The sequence below is a fragment of the Anabrus simplex genome, chromosome 4, assembly GCF_040414725.1.
Source record: "Anabrus simplex isolate iqAnaSimp1 chromosome 4, ASM4041472v1, whole genome shotgun sequence".
NCBI lineage: Eukaryota > Metazoa > Arthropoda > Insecta > Orthoptera > Tettigoniidae > Anabrus > Anabrus simplex.
The window spans coordinates 216,678,065-216,702,754 of NC_090268.1; the positions used below are offsets into that span (position 1 = coordinate 216,678,065).

Here is a 24,690-nt window from a genome sequence, read left to right on the forward strand (position 1 = left end):
AGAATTCAAAACGTGATGCCGAAAAATGAGCGGATGGATATGAATTTAAAACAATCAGTGGATCCGACCCGCAATATCTCACATTCACAGAAACTAACGTCACACCATAATATAATATTACTGGCCAAGGGACTGCGACTATAGCATAATACTGAATCGAAAACGCTTTTAGTCTAAAGGGGTCCAAAATCAAAGTCACCGGCCTCTCATAATGATACTTAACGTTAGAAAAGTAGAACCATGGTATTTGTCATGTTGCGGTACTAATCAAAAGCAGCTTAGACTCGCGGCATTCCACGCAGTGCGGTACTACTCACAGGTAATGAAATTCGCACATGGAATACACACCTATGGTGTTTCGGCACACTGCGGCGCTATTTACAGGCAACGCAACCTATACGGGCAATGCAAACCTATGACGGTCCTCACAAAAGTGGACTAACCACAAGGACCTGTACTATCCCGGGGTGTGCCTCACATAGTGGGTACTAAGCCTAGGCAAGGCAGAACCATGGTGTCGCTCATCCCATGGTGTCGCTCATATAGGGCTACGAATCAAAGGTACTGTAGAACTTATTGCTATTAATCACAAACCTATTTGCTACCTAACATAGTGGTACTACGTGCAAGTAAAAGTGGCCCATGGTGTTCCCCGCGTGGTGGTACTAAGCACAAGTAGTCTCATGGTTCTAATTTGATCATCCCTTGGTCGCCCGCCCCTTTTAGTCGCCTCTTACGACAGGCAGAGGATACCGTGGGTGTATTCGTCTGCGTCCCCCACCCAAAGGGGGTAAGAAAGCAAGTGACCGACCATGGTAGAGCGCTGTTAGCCCAACTTGACAGGTTCGATGTCGGTCTGTCGGTCACTTGCTTTCTTGGCTTACGCTGCATGAACCAACGATAGCCACCCAAGTGTAAGCGTACAAATTGTAGTCCATAGAAACTTCTACAAAAAAAAAAAAAAAAATCCGCGATGGTATATACCTATTTCGAACCGGTTGCCCTCTAGAAGCGGTTTTATATTAGTCCGCGCTGAAGAAAAATAACTCCTTAACATTAAATAAATATTTCGATATCTTCAAACTCCTCATCAAAATAATTTGACCTCCTCCACTATTTCATAAGGATTACAATGACCTTGTCAGAACATTATTTGCATGAATGGTTCAGAAGTTATGACCATTTTAAACTGTAGTGGCAATTCGTTCCCTGTTGTCTGCTAGCAAGTTGCCCCTACCTCGCCGCTTGGAGCGCTGTAGTCGCCTCGGATGAAAAATATCATCAGAGCTTCGCGAGTGTGTATATTAGACTGTGGCTAAAAGCTGCCTCTTCCTGCCATTCTTACGATGAAGCAGACGTCTGTCTGATAGGTCATCAGCCCAGAGGCTAGTTGGATCCTCAAATAGCACCACCAAAGACTGTGCAGTTAGGGAAACTGCAAAAACCAATGGGAGAGCCCAAATGAAGCGTACTAGGCAAGATGCGGAGTGAGGTAGTTTGCCACTGCTTTCCTCACTGGACCAGAAGGTGCCACTGCAGCACGACTGATCTTATGAGCAACACCTTTCATAAAACTCAAGACACTAGTTGTGCCCCAAATGTCATTACTCAGCACCACCCATACCCCAGCAGCTTCCATAGAGCAAAGTGTAGCTTCCACAGAAGTCCCACTCTCATCTATGAAGTAGATAACTGTTACGAAATACACGTAGCGGGCGTTTCAAATGTCACGGCGCGCCATTGCGCCGTACACGCTGTGACTGTAGCAAACCAGTAGGCGCACCATTGCGCCGCACACGCTAGAGAGTTAATAAGGGAGATATCCTTAAGGGATCGTTTTCCGGTACAAGTCCCACCGGACTTAAGAGCGGGTGCGTGTAAAGCGTATTTCTTCCAACTTGAAAAGTACTGAAGACTTTATATTTAGCATCCACCTGTCCAAAGGTAGGTTTTAAAGGTCAATAACATTACATGTTCCCGAAATGGACTGGCGGTTTATAGGGAACCGAAACGGTGATTTTACTCTTCCACCACAAGTACAAGACCAACCTGACTGGAAATCGAACAAACTTGATGGAAATCCATTTCTAAAACTTTTTTTCATGTTCATTTTTTCGACAGGAGGATTAATAAGGCAGATATGATGAACTGTCGGTTTTGCAGGTTAAGTCCAGCGGACATAGCCCAGAAAGTGTTGTACGTGGAACAGATTCCTTATCTCTATATAAATAAAATCGTAGCGACTGTGTGACTGTACATCGATTATTTTGGCGAAATTTTCATAGAGCTAACCGTTTAAGGGGTAATTATGACCATCTGCATATTTTTTGGTTTAGTTTCCTAAAAGTCCTAATTTTTACCCTCCTCGCCCAAAATCCAGATTGCGGCATAATCTGCCAGACGAACAAGAAAATTGAAATTTGGCAAAATTATACGTTTTAGCCTGTAACGGACTGAAAACTTCCAAGATCTTTAAATGTTTCATTTTTTATCCCCGAAGAATATCGAAATATGGAGGCAATTGTAATGATGGTGCAGGCAGACATTCCTTTCCAGGTATTTCATGGGATAAACGTGAAGTCCTATCACATAACGGATGGCACAATTTCCGTTCAATTTGGAGTGATCTATAACCTTAGTCTTATAACTTTTTGTCGTATCTGGATCCCTTTTACGTCTGATTTTTCTCAATTTCTCGATGTTGAGTAAATGTGTACTTTTCACATGCCTAATTCATACTTTCAATCACTTATAGGAAAGACACAATCATCAAACTCTACACGAAAATTGGCCCACCCAGTAGCCACATGTGAGCCGAATGCAAAGTGTGTAGCTGTCACATAATTGCCCGAAAAGTAATGCAATGTGAGATAATCTTACACAAATTTTACCCTACTCAACGATTCTCTCAATCCGACCCATGAATAGATGAGATATCATAGGACAAGCCATTTAGGCCGTTAAATCCGGCGTCTTAAGTACAATCCTTTGTCGATATGACGTACCGTTTAACAGCAGTTAATCTGTAAATGAAGGTCTGCAATATTGCAAACATGCATATACTTTCGTATGTCGATCTATATACACTAATTTCGATTTGTAGCGATCGAGAAAGGGTGTGTCTGCTACTGTAATCAGTACTCCCCACACAGACTTTGACTGGCAGTAGGAATGGGGTCATTCTCTAACTCCTGTGTAACTGGCATTAGTAAGGAAGGCCTACCATTGTAATGAATAATTCACTTCTTGATTTTATTTGCAGAAGGCAAAGTAGCAGGCAGTTCTGTTTAAACTACCCTACCTGATTGTGTTTGGCTGTAGGCAAGGGTACCCACCATTATAAACAAATGTATCCATCTAAAATGTGACTGGCATTAGTCATAGTGGCCTGCTATTTTGATGGAAACTCACCAACTTGGTGTGACTGGCAGTAAGCTGGCTGGCAGTAGGAAAAGGGGCCTGCCATTATTATGATAACTGCACAACTCAATTTCGACTGGTAGTGGGGAATTTGCCAGCCATTATAATAAAAAATCCTCAACTGTAATCTTTTTGGAAGTAGGAAAGGGGACCTGGCATTGTAAGAAAAACTCTCCAAATCGACTGTGACCGCGCAGTAGGCAATGGGCCTGCAATTGCAACGTAAGCTTCCCAACTCGATTGTGAATGGCAATAGTCAAGTGAGATTGCCGTTATCATCACAAATCCGTAACAAACACTCTACATTGGAAACAACGTATAGGAACCACCCCATGCTGGTTTCTCGGATAACGCTAAGACACATGCAATTTTAAAACCTTTTCATTTACTGCATGTACAGTATTTACTTCGATATTCGAATACAATGTAGAATACCGTAGCAGAGCATGGGTACATTTGCTAGTTTATTTTAAATTCAAATTTATTTTCGTTCCCTGCCGTTGTTAACTCTCTTTTACGTTCTTCCTTAAGGACTTGCTGCCTTTGAACATTCTATCTGCAGTCTTCTGCGAATTAATTGTCCCTCCAAGATCTATTTGGAACTAGCTGTGTGACCTCATTAAGCTTCGCATGCTTCCCTTTATTGATAATGTATTTCATTCTAATGTTTACCTTTATGAAGATAAATTAATGGCGTGTGGTGCAGGTCTTTCGCGTTGACACCTGACAGGCGACCTGCGCATTTGTTAGAATGAGAACCTATGATGCATTCTAATTCTGAAGACGGCACACACGCCACGGAGAGCTGGTGAAAGTTCCCGTCAAAGACATGTCCGAATACCAGACTTCGAGGAGATGGTGTTGGATCGAGTGGCCGACTACCCAGCAATAAGCACCCGTCAACTTGCCCGTGAAACGCACACTTCGAAGGATACAGTGTGGATAACACTGGCCGAACAGGTATTATATCCCTATCATACAGAACGTGTGCAAACACTGGGACCAACGGATTTTGAGCCCCGCATTCTCTTCTGCCAATGGATTATCCACCGCAGTGCTGTAGTACCAAACTTTGTAGTGTGTATTTTTCAGGAATGAGGCCTCATTCACCCGCGATGGTGTTTTCAACAGCCAAGTCCTCACGCCACCCACATAGGTGGCCATTGTCCAAGATCACCTAATAGGACCTTATTTGCTGCCTCCCCGTTCGACTGGTCCACGTTACTTGGTGCTCCTGGAGATGAGCTGCCACAGTTCCTGGAGACTGTACCCCTTGTTGTTCGCGAAAGGATGTGGTTTTAACACGACGGTGAACCAGCACGCTTCGATGTTAATGACCGCGAGCACCTGAACATCACATACCCTCATCGTTGGAGTGGAAGAGAAGGTCCTTCCCATGGCCAACGCAATCGCCGGATCTCACACCTCTGGACGTATTCCTCTGGGGTTACGTCACGTCGTATGTGTAAGAAACCCCCACAGAAACGGATGAAGACCTGCTTCCTAGGGTCCAAGCTGCCAGTCTCCTGGTACAACAGACACCAGGGATCTTTAAGAGTGTGCGGCAGTTCATGCGCCATTTCCATGCATACACTGAGACCGGTGGTAGTCATTTTGAACAATTACCATGAGTTACGCTGTTGTTATGCGGTGTACGCTGTGTATGTACATAACACAATTATGCATTTCTGATCCTATCTCAAAACAATCGGTTGTGGACCCACTATCACCTGTTTCAGTTTGACCCAAAAGGTTTGAGAGATACTCTCTATAATGTGTGTCCCCGACGCTGTACACGAGAGGGTTTGGTGTGACCGTTGCTACTTAAGGGAACCGCTGCTGTTTAAAATCAAGCAATACAATACCGATTACTGTTATGGCAGCAGCTTTTATCAACATACTATGGTAATTTAAGCGGTTTGTCACCAAAATACAGCTTATGACGTTCAGTTCTCAAAACTTGCCCGGCAGGTAAGTCTTATCGGACCATCCAAGTGGCCGATAAATTGCGCACCGGGTGTGCTGCCGATAGTGCTACGCGGGAGTGGTCGAACGGAAATATCCTATTACGCGAGGGCAAGTTACCCGCTATTTTGCTCGTAGGTAGTAGAACCGGCCCTTAACAGTTAATAATACACTGATGAGCAACTGAATTAGAGATAGTTGCCGTTTTAGTAAATGGCGCTGTGTCAGCCCGATAAATGCCGTAGTACGGCATAGCACGTGACTACGATGTCATCGGACATCGTACTGGTCGTGTAACAGCTGACTACAGGATGGGCAAAAGACGAGATGTCTGCGCACTTGATTTCGGCCAGGTTATCGGTGGCAGACGTTTGGATCTTTCCATGCCCGAACAATGCAGGCACTGGGCTTCCCACGGGCCACAGTGTCAATTTTCCATGAGTACATAGATTCGGGAAAAACTACACAACCACCATCACCACAGCCACCACCACCAACACCAACACAGTTAACTGCCATGGCGAACAATGTGCTGATGACGAAGGTCGCCGTTGGCTAGGTCGGATGGTAAGAGGCAATAGACGGGCCTAGAGTGCAGCAGATCACTAGCGAATTAAATGCTGGACAACAATGAATTGTGAGCACCGAGGCCATCTACAACCACCTCCTCACAATGGGGTACCGTCTCACCGGGTACCTCTGTTCGCCGCACGTCAGGAAGGCACAATGACCGACACGAGCAGAGAACACCGCCTTTGGACTCACAAAGTATAGAAAAAGGTCGCCTGAACAGATGGGTCGAAATCCCAGTTGGTACATGAGTGCGTCACTCAACACCCTCTTGCCAGTATGTTACAGTTCGAATATATGCCATTCGCCCCCAGTGACAATCGCTCCCAGCTTAAAATGTGTAACAATCGCCCCCAGTCCATTAGCTGTTTACCAACTGAACATGACTCGCTGCCCGGCTCCCTCCCGGGAAATTCTACAGGACTATCCCTTTCGCTCTAAAAACTGCACTTGCCTGCTAGCCTAACTTCCTCTCATTTTCGCTCCGAGCGTCAGTGTTCTGGTCAGATTTATTTAGTGCATTCTAGTTGTGCTTGATATGGAAGTTTCAACGAACAGTCACGGGAAGCCGTGCACCCACTACCAAAGTTACTCGTACAATGTTAAAAGGACAAAAGAAGATGAAACTGCAATTTAGTGCTGTACAAATAAGAGGTCGGCACGTTGCCGAGGATCAATCAAGAGCCAACGTGGTGAAGTACTGAGTTCAAGCGAGCATCAATGTGGACCTCCTGATAAAGCTCGCTTAGAAGTATTAAAAGCACTCAATCAGGCGAAGAAAGAAGCACGCGAGGAGGACACGCCAGTTTCTAAAATATACTGAGAACAAATGTGTAATCCCCACAACAAGGGCTATGATTTCGTAACCGAAATACCAGCACAGCAAGTTACGAAGAGGGCATTATATAGTCACAGAGCCAAATCGCAAGGTAATCAACGAGAACCGGAATCGTTTGAAGAAGTCCTGGAAATGGAATTTCTTTACCATGACAGATGGGAGTACAGTAGAACCCCGCTTAACTGAACTTCGCTTAACCGAAACCCAGCTTAACCGAAATGCTCTTGCAAATTGTATTTTAATATTTTGTTTTTACTCTACCGTTCTTAGACTTTGATATTAGTCATTCTCTTGCTATATATGCTGAGCTACTAGGCAAACCCTATTTTTATATTATGACATGTCAGAATGCATGTGTAGCATAAAACAGAACAGTTTCTTACCCTCTAGTTCGTTCCATGATGCATTTTTTCTTGAACAAGCAGGAAGTATTATTGCTGTATTAATATTATCATCATCATTGTTTCATCATTTAAGATTGCTTTGCGCTTTGTTGAACAAAGCAATGAATCTACAAAGTCAAATGAATGGCTGATTAAACGGTGGCGCGACATACCTGCACGACAGCGCTGTACCAAGAAAATTCAGAAGAAAAACACGGATTTTATACTTTTGTAAATATTTTAATGTTAATATACAGTATACATCTTTGCTTAACAGAGTTTACGCATTTTTATTTCGGCATTTAACTAACGAAAATATTTACCATGTGTCATCCGAAATAACGCGTCAACCGAAGTGGCTCCGCCCCCTTTATTTCGGACAAACGGGGTTCTACTAGTTTTCTTTTGAAAGACGACAACACTGGCGAGCGACTTATTATTTTTAATGGAACTTTAGGAAAAGAATCGTTGTGAAGCATGATTTTTTTTTTAGTGATGGAACTTTTAAGCGTTGCAGTAAACAATTTTCGCAAATTCATACCATTCATGTAGACACTGGAAGCTAAAAAAAAAAAAAAAAAAAAAAAACCGAAATAAATCTATATCCAGTTGTATTTGCTCTCTTGCCAAACAAAAGAAACATATTCGGCTTGTTCGCCTTCTTACTAAGTCCATACCAGAGTGGAATCCAGCGAGAGTGACGGTCGATTTTGAATCGGCAGCAATTTCGGCCATTAAAGTTGTATTTCCAGCAGTAGAGGTAAAAGGATGCTACTTCCACATGAAAAAGTGCACCTGGAGAAAAGTTCAAGATTTGGGACTTGCTTGTGAGTATATGAAGAACTAAGAAGTGAGAATGATCTTCCGCATGTGTGCTTCTTTAGCGTTTCTTCGACCTGAGGATGTTTCCGATGGCTGGCTGGAAATACATTCCAGAGTACCTGACAACGAAAAACTTTCTGCATTTTTGGACTATTTAGTAGAAAGGTGGAAGACGTTCGAGTCGAGATTTGGAGTTGTTACGGCAGGCGTCATCGAACCACCAACTCCGTCGAGGGATGGCACAACAAAATTAACGCCGAACTTGGAAGACCAAATCCTCGAATCAAAGACCTCATCAGATGTTTAAAGAAAGAAGCAGAAAGCTTTGCATGTGTGCTGATAAGGGCCCAGCTCAATATGGAAGGTAAACGAAGAAAAGACCGCTTACATCTCTCTAGAAAGAACAATTTAAAAATATGAAGAAATTGGTGATATTGTCGCTTGTTTGAAAACAATTTCCAATCTCCAAAAACTCTGAAGAGTTGATATGAAATTCAGAAGGTTCATCGTAATCACCATCACCACTACTGTAGCTGGCCTGCAAAACACTGCTGGATTTAAAGAGTAAAGAGAGGTGGTAGGGAAAACCCCGGGAATACTCTTTAATGAGAACGGCCCCTTCTGGTGGCGATTTCCATGGTGAACAGCTGGACCGAACTGGGAGCGATTGACAGGATACCTACAGTTCAGCCTGCGTTGGTGGTGGTGGTGGTGATGGTTGTTGTATCCTCGTATGAGAACTGTTCACGTGAGATAAATGAAACCCCTGGTATATCTGCCAAGTCCGTCACAGGTGAACTTTACAGAACCTGTGTCAGATCATGCCCATCCGTTTGTTCGCCTCCGGGTTGGTTGATTGTTATAGACGGCATATTAAAATCTCCGACAATGTGTTTTGTGCCTATGGCACGGCGAGACTGGTACTATCTGAATACACCATCAAACGTCTAATGTTGAACGCAGGACAATACAAACACTGCCACCATACCAACTATTTTTCCTTCACTCTCGTGACAGACTACCATCAAAGCCCCCAAAGTATCTGTTATGCACGAGTTCGTTGCTTACAGCAAACGACCACCATGGCGACATTCTCTGACCCTCCAATATGCTCTGTACAGTACTTCTCACCAAAGACCTCCAAATCATACACACACAAGGCCCAGCCAAAAGTCAAGATTAGCAATATTCTCCTTCTAGACATGATATAGGCTTTTGGGCTTATGCCGTGTCTCCTTCAATGTTTTAAGTTTCCTTTTTTTCAAAAGATGAACGCTTTTCAAATAATATAACGTTCAGACAACATAGTAGGCTAAGGACTTCAATCAATCCGACTCGCGAAATTTTCCAATTCTTTGGATAGGCCTATAACCAAAGTAACCTGTACACAGAGGCGAGGGTTATGTTACAATGAGAAATACGGTTCTGATTTCCTATTAGTGTACCTGCCCTCAATGACACTAACAACATACAGCTTGTTTTACAAATAACAAGCAGGCCATTCGCGTGTCTTTTCAGTTACATGTATGGAAGTGAGTCATCGCGACAACTCGCCTGTGGGACAGCACAGTTATTTACTTAATTTAATTAATTTTAAAAATGGATTCTGCAGCGAAAAATATAATTAAATCGACCAGGAATTCTGTGGTTATACGACTAACCTATCCCTAATATAGTTGTAGTTGCTTACTCGAAGAAAAAATGCCCTTGGCTCTAGACATCTGAGAAACCAACTGAAAAGATAGTTTCAGAAAGCCTATAAAATCCGTCCAAACTGTCGGCAGCCTTCGTCCTGCACGATAGTTTTTCTGGCTGACAATGTGATTATTTTCTACACTTTCTTCAAATGAAATAAGAATTAACGATCAATTTAAATTCCCTGCCCTACAATGTTTGCTCATAGATAATGGCGCTTGTCGTTTTTAAGAGCAAAACAGTAAGCTTAACAACATCTAAACTGACTTCAGCTTACGCCGTCAACTTAAGCACGTCGCTGGAGCCTTCCACGCTCATTTTGGTTGTTGCCGGAGGTTTAAAGCCGGACGCCCTTCCTGACACCACGTGACTTCACGTGAAGATTTAAACGCAGAATCGACTGGGATTCTGACATTGGCCGTCCGGGCGGTAAGCTGGCACCTAAGCCACTGCGCTAATAACGCCCACATCTAGTAACATTAACTGAAAGAGGAAAAGTTCTGACCTGCGGAAAAAAAGAGCATTTCCGTTAAAAAGAAAGGGGTCAACTTCTCTCTACCATGCAAAAGTAATGCCATTGGGATAGGAAGAGTAGAAATGATCACGGGAGGTCGGACGCTAAAGAGGAAGTGCGATACCCGATTAGTGGAAGTACCGGTAATGCAGAACTCGGTTCATTTCGCAACGTAGCCATGAAAAACTCATCTATTTAATGCCGAGCGCCTCCACGCGAGGCTAAACTTGCACTGATGATCCCCGAAATTACTGAAGATAGGAAATCCTTCAGATAATTGACCCTATCCATGGATCCATGTCGTCTTTCTATGCGCGAAAATACAACCCTTCACTACTGATGTAAAGTTCCAAGGCACCTTTACAGAAGACAAGACGAACCACAGGGTAATAAATTCGAGAACAACAATAATAATTCTAAGGATCATAAATCAGGATACTGACATCTCGTCCTGGCGAAGAAATTAATGAAATGAAAATCCACAGCCTGTTTCCAATCATTCGACCGGATCAGGAATGGAATGAATGAAGCCCCATCTAGCGGCGCGGACAGGAAATGTGCCGGTTGCACAAGCTTGTCGCACTCCTCTGGGGCAATGATTAATGATATATTGGAGAGTGTTGCTGGAATGAAAGATGACAGGGAAAACCGGAGTACCCGGAGAAAAACCTGTCCTGCCTCCGCTTTGTCCAGCACAAATCTCACATGGAGTGACCGGATTTTAACCACGGTATCCAGCGGTGAGAGGCCAGCGCGCTGCCGCCTGAGCCACAGAGGCGAAGAAATTAATGTTCCCGAAAATTTACTAATGTAGGACTGCCTTGTTCAATATCTTTAAAAGATCACTTGGCTTGAGTGGGGACTAAATGTGCGACCTTCGATTAAGATATCGCTCCTCACCACGTAATAGCGACAGGTATTTCCTAATGATAGAAAAAAATGGCCTTTAAAAGGACCTCGCAACCTCGATGAGGAACGCTAAAGTAGTAAGGTCAATGAACTATCAGGGGGGACACGCGACGACTGCATGAAAACAAAACCGATCGGATGTATCAAATATACCAGCCAACATACAAATAAAACTTTGCAAAAGCAGTAATTCAAATATTGAACATACGGTCCCCTGCTTCTTCCAACAATTCTAGTAGGTCATCACTTCATGAAAATAGTACTTAACAAGAAACACCTAAGGATAAAGAAAAGAACATGGTTCATTACACAAACACAAAACCAAGTCAGGTGTTAAGTATGGCCAGGAATAACCTCCACCTAAATTATAAAAGTGCTTTAAAACAACTTCTCTGAATATGCAAGTAAATTAAGAGTAAAACGCTTTAAGTTATAACATTCGGAAATAATCTACAACGTGAACAGCTTCATGGAGTGAACATCGCTAATTCTAGACGACATTATTCGTGACCATGATACACATCAATGAGTTTAAAACAAGGCAAATTGTTTGACCTACCTTCCTCGTTCACATTAGCCATGTTGTAGTCAGGGATACGTAGAATCTCGTCTATGGGGTTCCGAACAGCGACTGTCTGCGGAATGCTGCTAGGAAAGTGAGAGAGAACAGAATCGATTCAGTGTGTGTCCTAGGCTAGTTGAGGGGAGCGGCGGGAGGACGGGTGTGAGAGCAAGGAGGGTAAGGGGGCCACAGCAGCTGAAGAATACCCGCACTGCTGTTCCACACCTGCAGTATCGTAACCTGCTACTTTACCTTCAAGTGGATGGAACTACCAGTGATATTCACACACGTTAACAACTCATTCATACAACCTCGCACCAACACACATGACCTGATAAGAGTGAATTAGATCCGAAATGTTAATTTCGTTGTTATTGGTGGCAATAGCCAGGCTGGAAGAAATAAATGAATCAAATGGGGCAAACTATTACATTACGGTCACCAAATATAAATTACTACCCATTTATCCTTAATTTTTCTTTTATAGAAATCAACTATTAAAATGGACAGTTTTACTGATACGAGTACATGCTTTCCAGCCTACAGGCTGGAAGCTGACCACAATGAACGCAGGCTGATTTCTGGACGCATGCAAGACATCGGCATGAAGCACTGATAAACTAACAGGACGGCGTAGTAAAAGTAATCTACCACCCGCAGGTACTATAATCTTTCGAATGAGGCTTGGTCATTCTAGGGCAGTGGTTCCTAAAATGGGCGGTGTGAGTATCGTTATAACAACAATGTTATTTGCTTTCCGTTCCACTAACTAATGTTACGGTTTTCGGAGACGCCGAGGTGCCGGAAAATCTACCGACACGAGGCTGACGATGTGAGCACCTTCAAATACCACCGGATTGAGCCAAGATCGAACCTGCCACGTTGGGGTCAGAACAACCAAGTATCAGACCATGCGGTCCATTATGGTCGCAGGTCATCTTCTCATTGGACGTGCAAAGATGTTTCCCAGAGGGCTTAACTTACATTACATGGGTTTGTTTCGGTCTTTACTTCCGTTCATTTACCCACAACCTCTCCTCCAGGTTCGTCTTCGAGTGTCTAAGTACCTCAACTCTTGAAGGCAAACTTTTTTTTTTCAAAAAGTTGCATTTAAATTAACGTAAGTGGGATTAATTCTTTTTTCCCGGCCTTTTTCGAACGGGATCAACGCCACGTGGATTTGTCTCAGTTTTAAGGCTACATGCCCTCCCTGACGCCAACCCTATGAGGAGATGTATTCAGTATCGTGTGTTTGGTAGTGTGATGTGTGTTATGTACACTGATGGCATGAGCAAGTGAATTAGATATAGCTATCGTAGCGGGGAAAAAGCTCTGTGCTCGACCCGACGAATGCAATAGGACGTTGTGGTATGTAGCTGTATGGAACGTCAGACCTCTTGCAAGTAAGGCCGCTATTAGCCGTGGGCGACTAGTTGCTCTGGCGAGTCACTGCCATTGGATCAAATGGAGCCTATTAGCCGCGGGCGACTAGTGGCGCAATTGAGCAACTAGTTGCCGGCCGTCATCTGAGCCGGCAACTGCTCTGGCGACTTTTAGTTGCTCAACTGCCTGACAGGGCATTGCAGTAAATGTAGCCTATTAGCCGTGGGCGACTAGTGGCGCAACTAATCGCCCGATGTACCTGCGCGCGCATACGGAATATCACTTGAGCTTGTGCTTTCCACCGAGATATTTCATTAGCTTGTTGGTGGTCGAGTGAATATTTTACTCGTTCATGTGCACTGCCATATTTTGATCTTTTAATGAACATGGAAATATCAAATAAACTAGCACAACAAATGGAAGGAGATGGCAGAACTATATGACCGTCGAATACTGATCGAGCAAGTAGCTGTGCGGTTTGAATCACGTAGCTATCCGCTTACATTCGGGAGATAGTTCCGTGGTTTCCAATTTTCACACTAGGCAAATGCTGGGGCTGTAAAAAAATATATTATTTAAATTTGTTCCATTGGTTTTTTGTCTTGCTATATTAGTGAATTATAGCTCAGATGGATTGGCTAAATTGAAGAGCAAGTAACTTTTTGTAGACCTTAAGTTTTGTTTAGAAAATCTTTAATATTACTGATACAAGTTTCCCCCCGCCCCCCCAGTATTTTATAAGAGAGAATACTTAACATTAATACAAGTTGTACAATAAACATAAGTTGCTTGTTTTTACCTACCTTATTTACTACTAGTTACTAGTATTACTAAATTATTTTCATCGCAAAGTAAATATTTTTACAGAAATAATTTTATAATAACTAACATTCATGTTTTTATAATTAGAATTATTCTAAATACATTTCGTTCGGAAGAATTGGTTAGCGCGCAGCAACTATGACACCGTGAATAAGTAATGTATGTACGTACAGTACGTAGACCTATGTCCACCCCTTGTCCCGTTTCTCTACGGGTCTGGTATGAAGCGAGATGAATCGTCGCAGCTAGTTGTTACGACCGGGTGCCCTTCCTGACGCCCTCAGAGGAGTTAATGAGTCAGTAATGAGTAACTAAAATAATTTGTGATGGATTCGAATAACAATATTTTTTCAAAATTACGGATAATTGTAAAACATTTATTATGAGAAAGTAACGACTATGGCATGACTTACCCCAGTGTGGGGACCCATTTTTCTTCTGCTGGGAAACTCTTCTTTAGTCCTGTGTCATTTCCTGTTGTATTTTATGTAGTCAATCAATTAGTAAGATGACTTCGACATGTGACGACAACTGAAAGAATTACTGTAGCCCTCAGTTAGATCGTTAACCAATGTATAATATAATCAATCCTCTAGTCAGTCGAGAAATAGACACTGTTTTCGCATTTTCCTAACCGTTCGGCTTTACATTTTTAATAGACGAGCAAGGAGAACTTCGTCTTAGGGCACCATTCTCTCTCTCTCTCTCTCGTGACTATTCCTCGGATGTGAATTGAGCAATTATTCACAAGTTGCGCCGCTGATCGTCCGGTACCTTAAATCCATAGTGTGATCGCTCCGCTCTCTTAACATTGTCGTTGGTGGCGCTGCAGTCGCAACGAACCAGCTGCAACAACACGTGCGCCAAATTGTCGACGAAGGTAATTGCGTGCCTTAAGTCAAGGTAACAATTTTAATGGCTATCGAAGGAATTGTTTGCTTTTTATATTTAACCAAAGTCCGCATTAATATCTGTGCAGTGCTTTGTGTGTGCAATCAACTAGTTTTCTATTATTTCGAGAACATGTCGTACTGTTACGTTCCTGGCTATAAATCGGGTTACGGAAGGGAGCCTGGCGTTAGACGATTTTTTTTACACCGTCAAAATAAAGTAATCTGTTTGCGAAGTGGACGAAAGTTATTCAGCGGAAAGATAAGCAATTGTCTGCCGAAAGCAGAATGTGACCTGCATTTCTCGGCATATTAACCTATAAAGGCAGACTGTTCGATGTGAACGGTGAAAATGTTGACCTTTCTCGTGTAAGGTGGAAATTAAAACCAGGAGCGGTGCCTGATATTTTTCCAGATTTACCGAAATACCTCTCCACTGATGTAAAATCGCGAAAGGCACCGAGAAGGAAAATGAATTAAGATAGTACCAAGAGGATAAGGAACAAGAATCATTATGTGAGTGAAGCAGTGATGGTAACAGTGAGCTGTAATGTCTCTCAAAAGGCGACCAAAGATCGCAGCTCGTACTTTAAAGCGAGCTAAATATCTCTTTCCTCAGTCAAAGTTAGGATGAATTTCCTACAGGGGCAGATTAAGAGCACGGAATGCTTTGTGTGTTCTGTTTACTTTTATTATGAACGATAACTGACTATGCATTCGTTCAATATCCATGTTCTTGTAACGGCCCAATCATTTATTTCTATCTATCCAGAATGTATTGCAAAAAAAAGGCCCGAATGAAGTGACCCCATTCTTGTTTCACTTCATCACACATCATGGATGGAGGCACTGAAGAACTCTCAATTTTCTGCGATTCCGCAGGTGATCAAAATAAAAACTATACTATCTTCAGCTTCATTCATTATGTAACCCCCCCCCCATACTCCCCCATGGCATTTAACGCCCTGGAAAGGGCTTTGGCCTGCCCAGCGGCCGCTGCTCAGCCCGAAGGCCTGCAGATTACGAGGGGCCGTGTGGTCAGCACGACGCATCCTCTCGGCCGTTATTCTGGGATTTCGAGACCGGGGCCGCCATCTCACCGTCAGATAGCTCCTCAATTCTATTCACGTAGGCTGAGTGGACCTAGAACCAGCCCTCAGGTCGAGAGAAAAATCCCTGACCTGGCCGGGAATCGAACCCGGGGCCTCCGGGCGAGAGGCAGACACGCTACCCCTACACCAAGGGGCCGGCTTCATTATGTAAACACAAACCAAACTGCTGGCCTGAAAAACATCAAACTTGCATTCCCCGTGCGTGGCTATTCGTACTTGAGTGCGATAAAAATGTCGGCTTATGGAATACCTTTGATGGAAACACCTGAAGATTTCAAAGAAATGGTGAAAGCGTCCAGATGTAAACTTTTGACTGTGGTCAGCGTTACCCAATAAATGGTGCTACACTGGAAGACAATGTTGGACTCAAAATACGCTGCAAAATGCCCTTCCAAAATTCAGCCACAGCCGTATGCTGCAGTATCGCACGACTTACTACGGAGGAATGCAAACGGGGATTATAAGGGCACCACGACACGGTCGGCAATTGAAGGATGAGCTGTTGGAACTTCACACTCCAGCTTATAATGGTAAGTTTAAGCTTTTTTTAAATTACTTGTCTCCTAAAACATCGGTTTGTCGCAATCCATTGAGATATTTCCGTTCTTTATTCTAGGTCTCCTCCGATTTCCAAAGAAAAATTCAAAGATATACCAAGTCTGATGAAGTTTTGCAGTTCTCATGCTCTCAAGTTCTTCAGTCAGATTCCTCACGACTAGATGATGCGGGTCTGTTCCACTTGACTTATGATTTTTCATTATTAATTTTTTTTAAACTCAAAAGTGGCCTTTGATAGGGTTTTGTGGAATTATATATTCTGGGGACAAACACGATGTCTACAGCTCTGATTCCATGTTTCGTGAACCCAAGTTGTTGTTTTTTTTTTTTTTTTTCTGGAAATCAAAATAATACACTGATGTCACAACAATTTAAAAAAAAAAAGGTTTTTGCTCAAGTTTTAAAAATATTGACTCTCCTGCTCTTTTACCTTGACCCTTCAAATAAATAATTAGAGCAGCAACTTCATACCGACACTTGGCTGATGTTTATATATTTCAGTTTATACACTGACTGACAGAGCAAATGCAACACCAAGAAGGAGTGGTCAGAACTTTATGCCAATTGCAGGGTAGACTGACGTCACTGAGGTATGCTCATGATGTGAAATGCGCCGCTGTGCTGCGCACGTAGCGAAAGATAAATGGGACACGGCGTTGGCGAATGGCCCACTTCGTACCGTGATTTCTCAGCCGACAGTCATTGTAGAACGTGTTGTCGTGTGCCACAGGACACGTGTATAGCTAAGAATGCCAGGCCGCCGTCAACGGAGGCATTTCCAGCAGACAGACGACTTTACGAGGGGTATGGTGATCGGGCTGAGAAGGGCAGGTTGGTCGCTTCGTCAAATCGCAGCCGATACCCATAGGGATGTGTCCACGGTGCAGCACCTGTGGCGAAGATGGTTGGCGCAGGGACATGTGGCACGTGCGAGGGGTCCAGGCGCAGCCCGAGTGACGTCAGTACGCGAGGATCGGCGCATCCGCCGTCAAGCGGTGGCAGCCCCGCATGCCTCGTCACCCGCCATTCTTCAGCATGTGAAAGACACCCTAGCTGTTCCAATATCGACCAGAACAATTTCCCGTCGATTGGTTGAAGGAGGCCTGCACTCCCGGCGTCCGCTCAGAAGACTACCATTGACTCCACAGCATAGACGTGCACGCCTGGCATGGTGCCGGGCTAGAGCGACTTGGATGAGGGAATGGCGGAACGTCATGTTCTCCGAGAGTCACGCTTCTGTTCTGTCAGTGATAGTCACCGCAGACGAGTGTGGCGTCGGCGTGGAGAAAGGTCAAATCCGGCAGTAACTGTGGAGCGCCCTACCGCTTGACAACGCGGCATCATGGTTTGGGGCGCTATTGCGTATGATTCCACGTCACCTCTAGTGCGTATTCAAGGCACGTTAAATGCCCACCGCTACGTGCAGCATGTGCTGCGGCCGGTGGCACTCCCGTACCTTCAGGGGCTGCCCAATGCTCTGTTTCAGCAGGATAATGCCCGCCCACACACTGCTCGCATCTCCCAACAGGCTCTACGAGGTGTACAGATGCTTCCGTGGCCAGCGTATTCTCCGGATCTCTCACCAATCGAACACGTGTGGGATCTCATTGGACGCCGTTTGCAAACTCTGCCCCAGCCTCGTACGGACGACCAACTGTGGCAAATGGTTGACAGAGAATGGAGAACCATCGCTCAGGACACCATCCGCACTCTTACTGACTCGGTAACTTGACGTGTTTCTGCGTGCATCGCCGCTCGCGGTGGTCCTACATCCTACTGAGTCGATGCCGTGCGCATTGTGTAACCTGCATATCGGTTTGAAATAAACATGAATTATTCGTCCGTGCCGTCTCTGTTTTTTCTCCAACTTTCATCCCTTTCGAACCACTCCTTCTTGGTGTTGCATTTGCTCTGTCAGTCAGTGTATTCCTCCTTCAGTCACACATCCTAGTTACTTTACTAATGTGAATTTTGAAATCGTCTCATTTTCATTATCTTCCGTTCGTTCAATCTTCCCCATATACTGACTTGAGATGAAAGGAAATTTTCTGTTTAAGTTGCTTGCGTCCGCAGGTATAACCCCAAAATAACACTCCGCGTGATACCCGTGGCGATGAACGAGCTACAGCGATCCTAGTGATCTGGCTACGATACACCAGAATGCAGTGTATACAAGGTTCTTATCAGAACTAAAAACCGTTTAAGAAACTTGGGCCCCAAGATAAGTAGACTATTATAAGGTAGACCACTCCCGCCCGTTCAGCGGAGAATTTACCCACACTGCTTTGCGCGCTGTGACGTCATGAGGCGGATAACTGAGGCCCCGGCAGACTAAGGTTAAACAACACGCATGGGTGTCACAACTGAAAAAGATCCACATTCTGATGCAATACATCCTGAAAATTTTGCAGTGGGGAAAAATGCTAGAGTTTGACTGTCAATATCTGCTTGAGACATGTTTCAGACTGGTAAACAACCTCCACAGTTTAAATGAACAAAATTCATTGCCATTTTAAAAACTAGAAAATCTGGAGACAGACCCGAGGGCAGTTCATTTTAACCGTACAGTCTATAGCAGAGATATTCATGAATTTAGATTTTTATTGTGAAGTCCATCAATGCCGACATGGAAATATTGTTCAATCACGGTACGCCACATTACAGCACCGCTACAGGTTTGCAGTTTCCTTATAACCACATAACCGTCAGTAGTGCTTTTTGAGGATCCAACCAGCATCCAGACTGGACTAACACAGATAGGTCTTATGGCGACGATGGGACAGGAAAGAGCTAGGAGTAGGAAGGAAACGACCGTGGCCTTGTTTTAAAGTTGAGCCCCATCATTTGCTTGGTGTGAAAATGATTATGTTGTTGATGATGATGTTTAAAGGAGTTTAGCATCTAGGTCATCAGCCCCTAATGGTACCGAATGACGATGAAAAATTATTATGAATTTAAAATAATAATCAATGGAACTAATTCACAATGCCTCTTTTTACAATTATAGAAAATCTAGATTACGGTAGAATAAGGCACTGCTTTGAAGTGCAGTCATATATATTATTCAAATCGAATTACAAGTTAGAATAACATATTAAAATACACAAACAAAACTAAAACTGAGTCAACGTAGTTAAATTTAAAGCATAGAATATACACTGTATACACGATAAAACAAGCCAATATCCCTCACAAAATGGATGACGAGGACTGCTGACTGCTCGTCGTCTCCCTGGATGTGGGAGATGGTACTCAAAAGTTTTTGACTACGGCGCATATCGGCCAGGTCCACACACTCCGTAAGGATGTGTACCAAGGTAAGATGAATGCCGCAAGTACACACCGGTGGTCCTTCTCCCTTCAGTATTAAAGTAAGAGTGCGTTGCTATACCGCGGCCAATCCGAAGACAACCTAATGCCACTGCTTTCCTACGAGAAGCCCGAAGGGAAGTCTTCCACACATTCGTAGTTCATTTTATCGCTCTCATCTTATTTCGGAGAGGGATGGCCTGCCGCTCCATCTCCCAATGGGACATAACCAAATGTCTCGGCTGAGAGCGAACATCACTGGCTGGAACCTTGTAAGGCAACGGAGGCAATGCGACACCCTCCATGGCAGCCCTATGAGCTAACGAACTCGTTTCCCTCTACACCCATATGACTTGGGTGCCACATGAACGTGATTCTGCTTCTAACATCCCAACACCCGGACAACACGCTCTGGATCCGCTGCACCAGGGGGTGCCGAGGGAATCATACATGAATAGATTATAGCGAGCTCTGTCTGTACTCAGTCTGTTCCTGGACACCGCGTACCGCAGATCTTCAAAGATAGCGTAAGTTTTAGAGCTCTGCTGTGTGCACACTAGAGGCCTCCGGGAGAGGAAAAAGAAACCTGCTACTGTCGACAACAAACGCACAGCCTACTTTCGCTTCTGCCCGCGGACCATCTGTATAAACAACTACTGAATCTGGATACCGGCCAACAACGGACAAGAAGAGCGTATGATAAATGGAAGGGTCCGTGTTCTCTTTTGGCCCAGTGTACAAATCCACGATTATTTCCGGTCGGAGTATCCATGAAGGTACCCTACTTGGCGTCTGACAAGACAAGGAACCGAAGGTACATCAATCTGCGACTGTTATTCAAGCGCATACCAACCAGCCGTGTTGCTCGTGGATACGCAGTGTACAACCGACTGTTTCCATTCTGGAATCCGCCGGGAAATCTTGGGTGAAGTGGCACCTGTCACAAATTTGCAGTATAGGTCAGTAATATTTGTTAGCGCCACAGGTGTAAAGGTGGAACACTAGATTCAGCGAGCAGGCTAGCAATGGGGCATGTACGGAATGCTCCCGTTGCCAACCTAACGCAGCTGTGGTGGATATTATTCAATTTAGCAAAGACGCTTTGCCTTGCTAATCCATATGCTGCACTGTCGTGGTATTTTTTTTTTTTTTTTTTTTTTTTGCTAGGGGCTTTACGTCGCTCCGACACAGATAGGTCTTATGGCGACGATGGGATGGGAAAAGCCTAGGAGTTGGAAGGAAGCGGCCGTGGCCTTAATTAAGGTACAGCCCCAGCATTTGCCTGGTGTGAAAATGGGAAACCACGGAAAACCATCTTCAGGGCTGCCGATAGTGGGATTCGAACCTACTATCTCCCGGATGCAAGCTCACAGCCGCGCGCCTCAACGCGCACGGCGAACTCGCCCGGTCTGTCGTAGTATAACCTAGTAGATAAAATATGTGTCCTATATAACATCGTGCGCCGCCCCCCCCCAAAAAAAAAAAATATTGGTGCCGCTAAGAAACTTCAGAATATTATATTTAGCTTCTTGGCGCACTTGGCTTTTAAATGAAGCACGTGTGGCTTCCACGATAATTAATTATCGAAAAGAAGTCCAAGAAGTTGGTGTTAACTACAGGAAGAGCGACATACCCTAAATATAGCTTAGGATGGAGGTGGAAAGTGCGCTTCCGGCAGAAGTGAACAACAGATGTCTTTGCAGTTGAAAACCGAAAGCCATGCTCAAAGGTCCACTGTTCCACTCTCCCAATAGCTTGCTGTAATTGTTGCTCTGCGACTGCCATATTTTGCGAGCTATAATGCAGAGCATAATCGTCTACATACAGCGATGGTACTCTGCCTACTGCTGAACCAGCAGCAGTGACAATACCGTTTATGACAATCGCGAACAGAGACACTGCGAACCTATCCCTGTGGGACTCCATTTTCCTGAACATGATATTGCGAATATAACCTCCCTACTCTGACACGGAATAGACAAAGGCCCAAAAAATTCGCAATAAAAACCGGCGAGTTACCTCGGAATCTCCACTGATGCAGGACTGAAAAGATGACATATCGCAATGTGGTGTCATGGGCCTTTTCTAAGTCAAAGAAAACTGCCAACAAATGCTGTTTACGGAGGAATGCGTCCAGAACTCCCAAGGCGTACAAAGTTGTCAGTGGTGGAGCGGGCGGCTCGAAAACTGCATTGGTACTCTGACGAAAAATCCTCTTTTCCCCAAATATCACACAAGTCGGCGATTCACCATCCTCTCAAATAGTTTACACATACAGTTAGTAAGACAAATAGGTCTGTAACTTCCTGCATACTTAGAATTTTTGTCAGGCTTGAGGACAGGAATTATTATTCCCTCTCGCCACTGTGACGGAAACTCTACTCAGATTCGGTTGTACACCCCAAGGTGAAGATGCTATCCCAAGTGAGGTGTTTCAACACCTGGTTTACATCTGGTCAGGGAGCCGTATCCCCGCAAAGCGCCAAGGCGCTACGGAATTCCCATTCCATAAAGAGCATATTATAGTCCTCTGAAGCTTGGGTGGCATAAGTGAGATGGTGACGTTCTGCCTCCCGCTTCAGAGCCAGGAAATCACGATGGTAATGCCCTGAATCGGATGCATCTGCGAAATGACTTGCTGCATGGTTATGAACCGTGGATGTATCAATGACGATACTGCCTGCAATGGAAATTCCCGGTATTAAGGATGGTCCTTGTACTCCGAAAATACGCAGAAGTTTAGCACACACATGAGATGACGGTGTATGTGACGTAATAGATGACACATATTTCCCATGAAGCTTTCTTACTGGGAAATAACTCGCGCCTTAGCGCGGAGTTTTTTTAAATGTTACCAAGTTGGCCACAGTAGGCTACCTACGATAGCGTTTATGAACGCGACGTCGTTCTTTTAGTTGCTGCAAATTTCTTCGTTCCACCACAGAACGGGTTTTTGTCGAAGAGTGTCAAAGGATTGAATGGACTCCTCAATAGCAGCAAGAATAACTTGTGTGATATACGTTATCTAGTCGTCTACGCTCCCGCTATTCATATCGTTAAAGATAGCCAGTGATCTGAACTTTGGTCGATCAGAACGTTTGAGAATCCATCGGGAACGAGCCTCGATAGATTTGTTTCAACGAAGTAAGAATAATAGGGAAATGGTGACAATCACAGAGGTCACAATGTTTATCCCACCAAAACAAGGGAACGAGCTCTGCTGCACAGGCTAACGTCAATGCGAGAGAATGTGGCGTGCGCGACGCTAAAATGCGTTGTTCTCCCGTATTCAAAATGAATAACTCCAGCTCTCAATCTTTCCATCTCCCTTCCTCTGGGGCGAGGCATTTTAGAGCCCCATAATGGGTGATGGGCGTTAACGTCACCCAATAAGAGGAATGGAGTTGGGAGCTGATCTATAAGGTCAATTACAGTGGTGAAGAACAAACAGAGAACCATAAGTATCTATGTCCTCTCTGCCCATGTTCATGCTCAGAGCAAGATTTAATGCTTGCTGATGACAACGCCCTAGATGTGGCTCCGTTTTGGAAAAACACCATCTAGATGCACAGTAAATTTGGTCAATTTCCTTTGTCTGTTAATTTTTGTAAATAGTTTCATTATTTTATTTTTAACTGCATGATTAAGTACGCTTCTGGCACGAGTAAATAAATAAATTAATTAATTACTTAATTAAGAGGCCAGCTGATGGACAAACATTACAAACTGTCGCTATGACAGGCAACGAAACACGTACCTACCGCTGCTGCCTCCAGCTGGGTTCTTAGGGGAACCTTTTCGCGGTAGGCAGAGGGAACAAAAATGCTAACTCCGTCGGAAGCCCGGTTGGCATAATCTCGTTCTGTCGAGTATAGCCTAAAAATTCTCAAGATCGTATGACGACCTGGTGTGAGATTTGTTTCTTGAATACAGACTATACTCGCCGCGAACTTACTGGCTGGCGCAGCTCAGTACAATGCCAGTCATAACCACAATGTAACAATGTCATAATGTGGACTAAAAAGAAAGTGTTAGGTTATAAGCTGCGAGACGCTTTTGAACCTAAACATCAACATATTGAGGGCGGGATTTCCTCCTACGAGGAGAGCGCTCAGGTTTTGAAACGGGGGTACCTGCTGGCGCTGATGCATATCCTCCCGATCGAAGACTATTTCCCTTCCGCAGGAGTAGTGCGTGAGCGCCTGGTAAGGGTGTCCCTCTTCCTCGCCTTCTTTTCTGGTTTAGACGGGCTAGGAGGTAAGATTCCAAAACCCGGTCGACGATGCTGCCTCCGCCGGCTTGGGTGCGGCCTTCGCCTTCGCAGAACCCTTGGGGGTAGAAGACTTGAAGACTTAGTCTTCCCCTGCTGTGCCGGCTTAGGAGTCCCAGCCAGCACAGGCTTCTTTGTGGTCGAAGGTTGGGCCGTGGGCGCAGCGATCTTCACAGAAATTGAAGTAAACGACGAACCTGGATGACTCTCAGCTAACATGCTGCAGTCGTGTCCTGGCAGGTGCATTCATAGAATTGAATTTACCGCGTACTTTCTGAGAGGATAGTCCACCCAGGGTCTTGATCTGGAACTACTTCTCACTCAGATATACCGGACAGTTCCGATCCCGAGGAGAATGCAGACCAAGGCACTTAGTGTACCTGTAAAGAGGGGTGCACTCTTCCGCCTCATGACCACACTCAGACGGATTCGAACTTCTGGCACTGATAGCAGCGCATGTGAGGCAGAATGTACGGTCTCATATCGCAGCGATAATGTTACCTTGACATTTTCTGGTAACACAGACAATTTGAAGGAGACAATGAACGCACCCGTGGCAACGTCTTCGCCGTTGACTTTGCGCATAATGCGCCGGGCGTGTCACGCCACGGTGCTTCATTTCTTCCCTCAACTATCGTCAGTTTTCAAGATGAGATCGCTGTGGAAGT

At 44.4% G+C, this 24,690-nt stretch overlaps 1 protein-coding gene across 2 annotated transcripts in view; it reads right to left on the bottom strand.

Moving 5' to 3' along the window:
- stai (stathmin) overlaps window positions 1-24,690 on the bottom strand; it is a 134,041-nt gene that overhangs the window by 86,956 nt on the left and 22,395 nt on the right. Inside the window, exon 2 of one of the 2 annotated variants that reach the window (XM_067145358.2) lies at window positions 11,676-11,761. In XM_067145358.2, coding sequence (XP_067001459.1) covers window positions 11,676-11,697 — 22 coding nt within the window. In that variant the 5' untranslated portion in view covers window positions 11,698-11,761. Of the gene's footprint in view, window positions 1-11,675; window positions 11,765-24,690 lie in introns of both variants that reach the window. The other variant, XM_067145359.2, reaches the window with a different exon arrangement.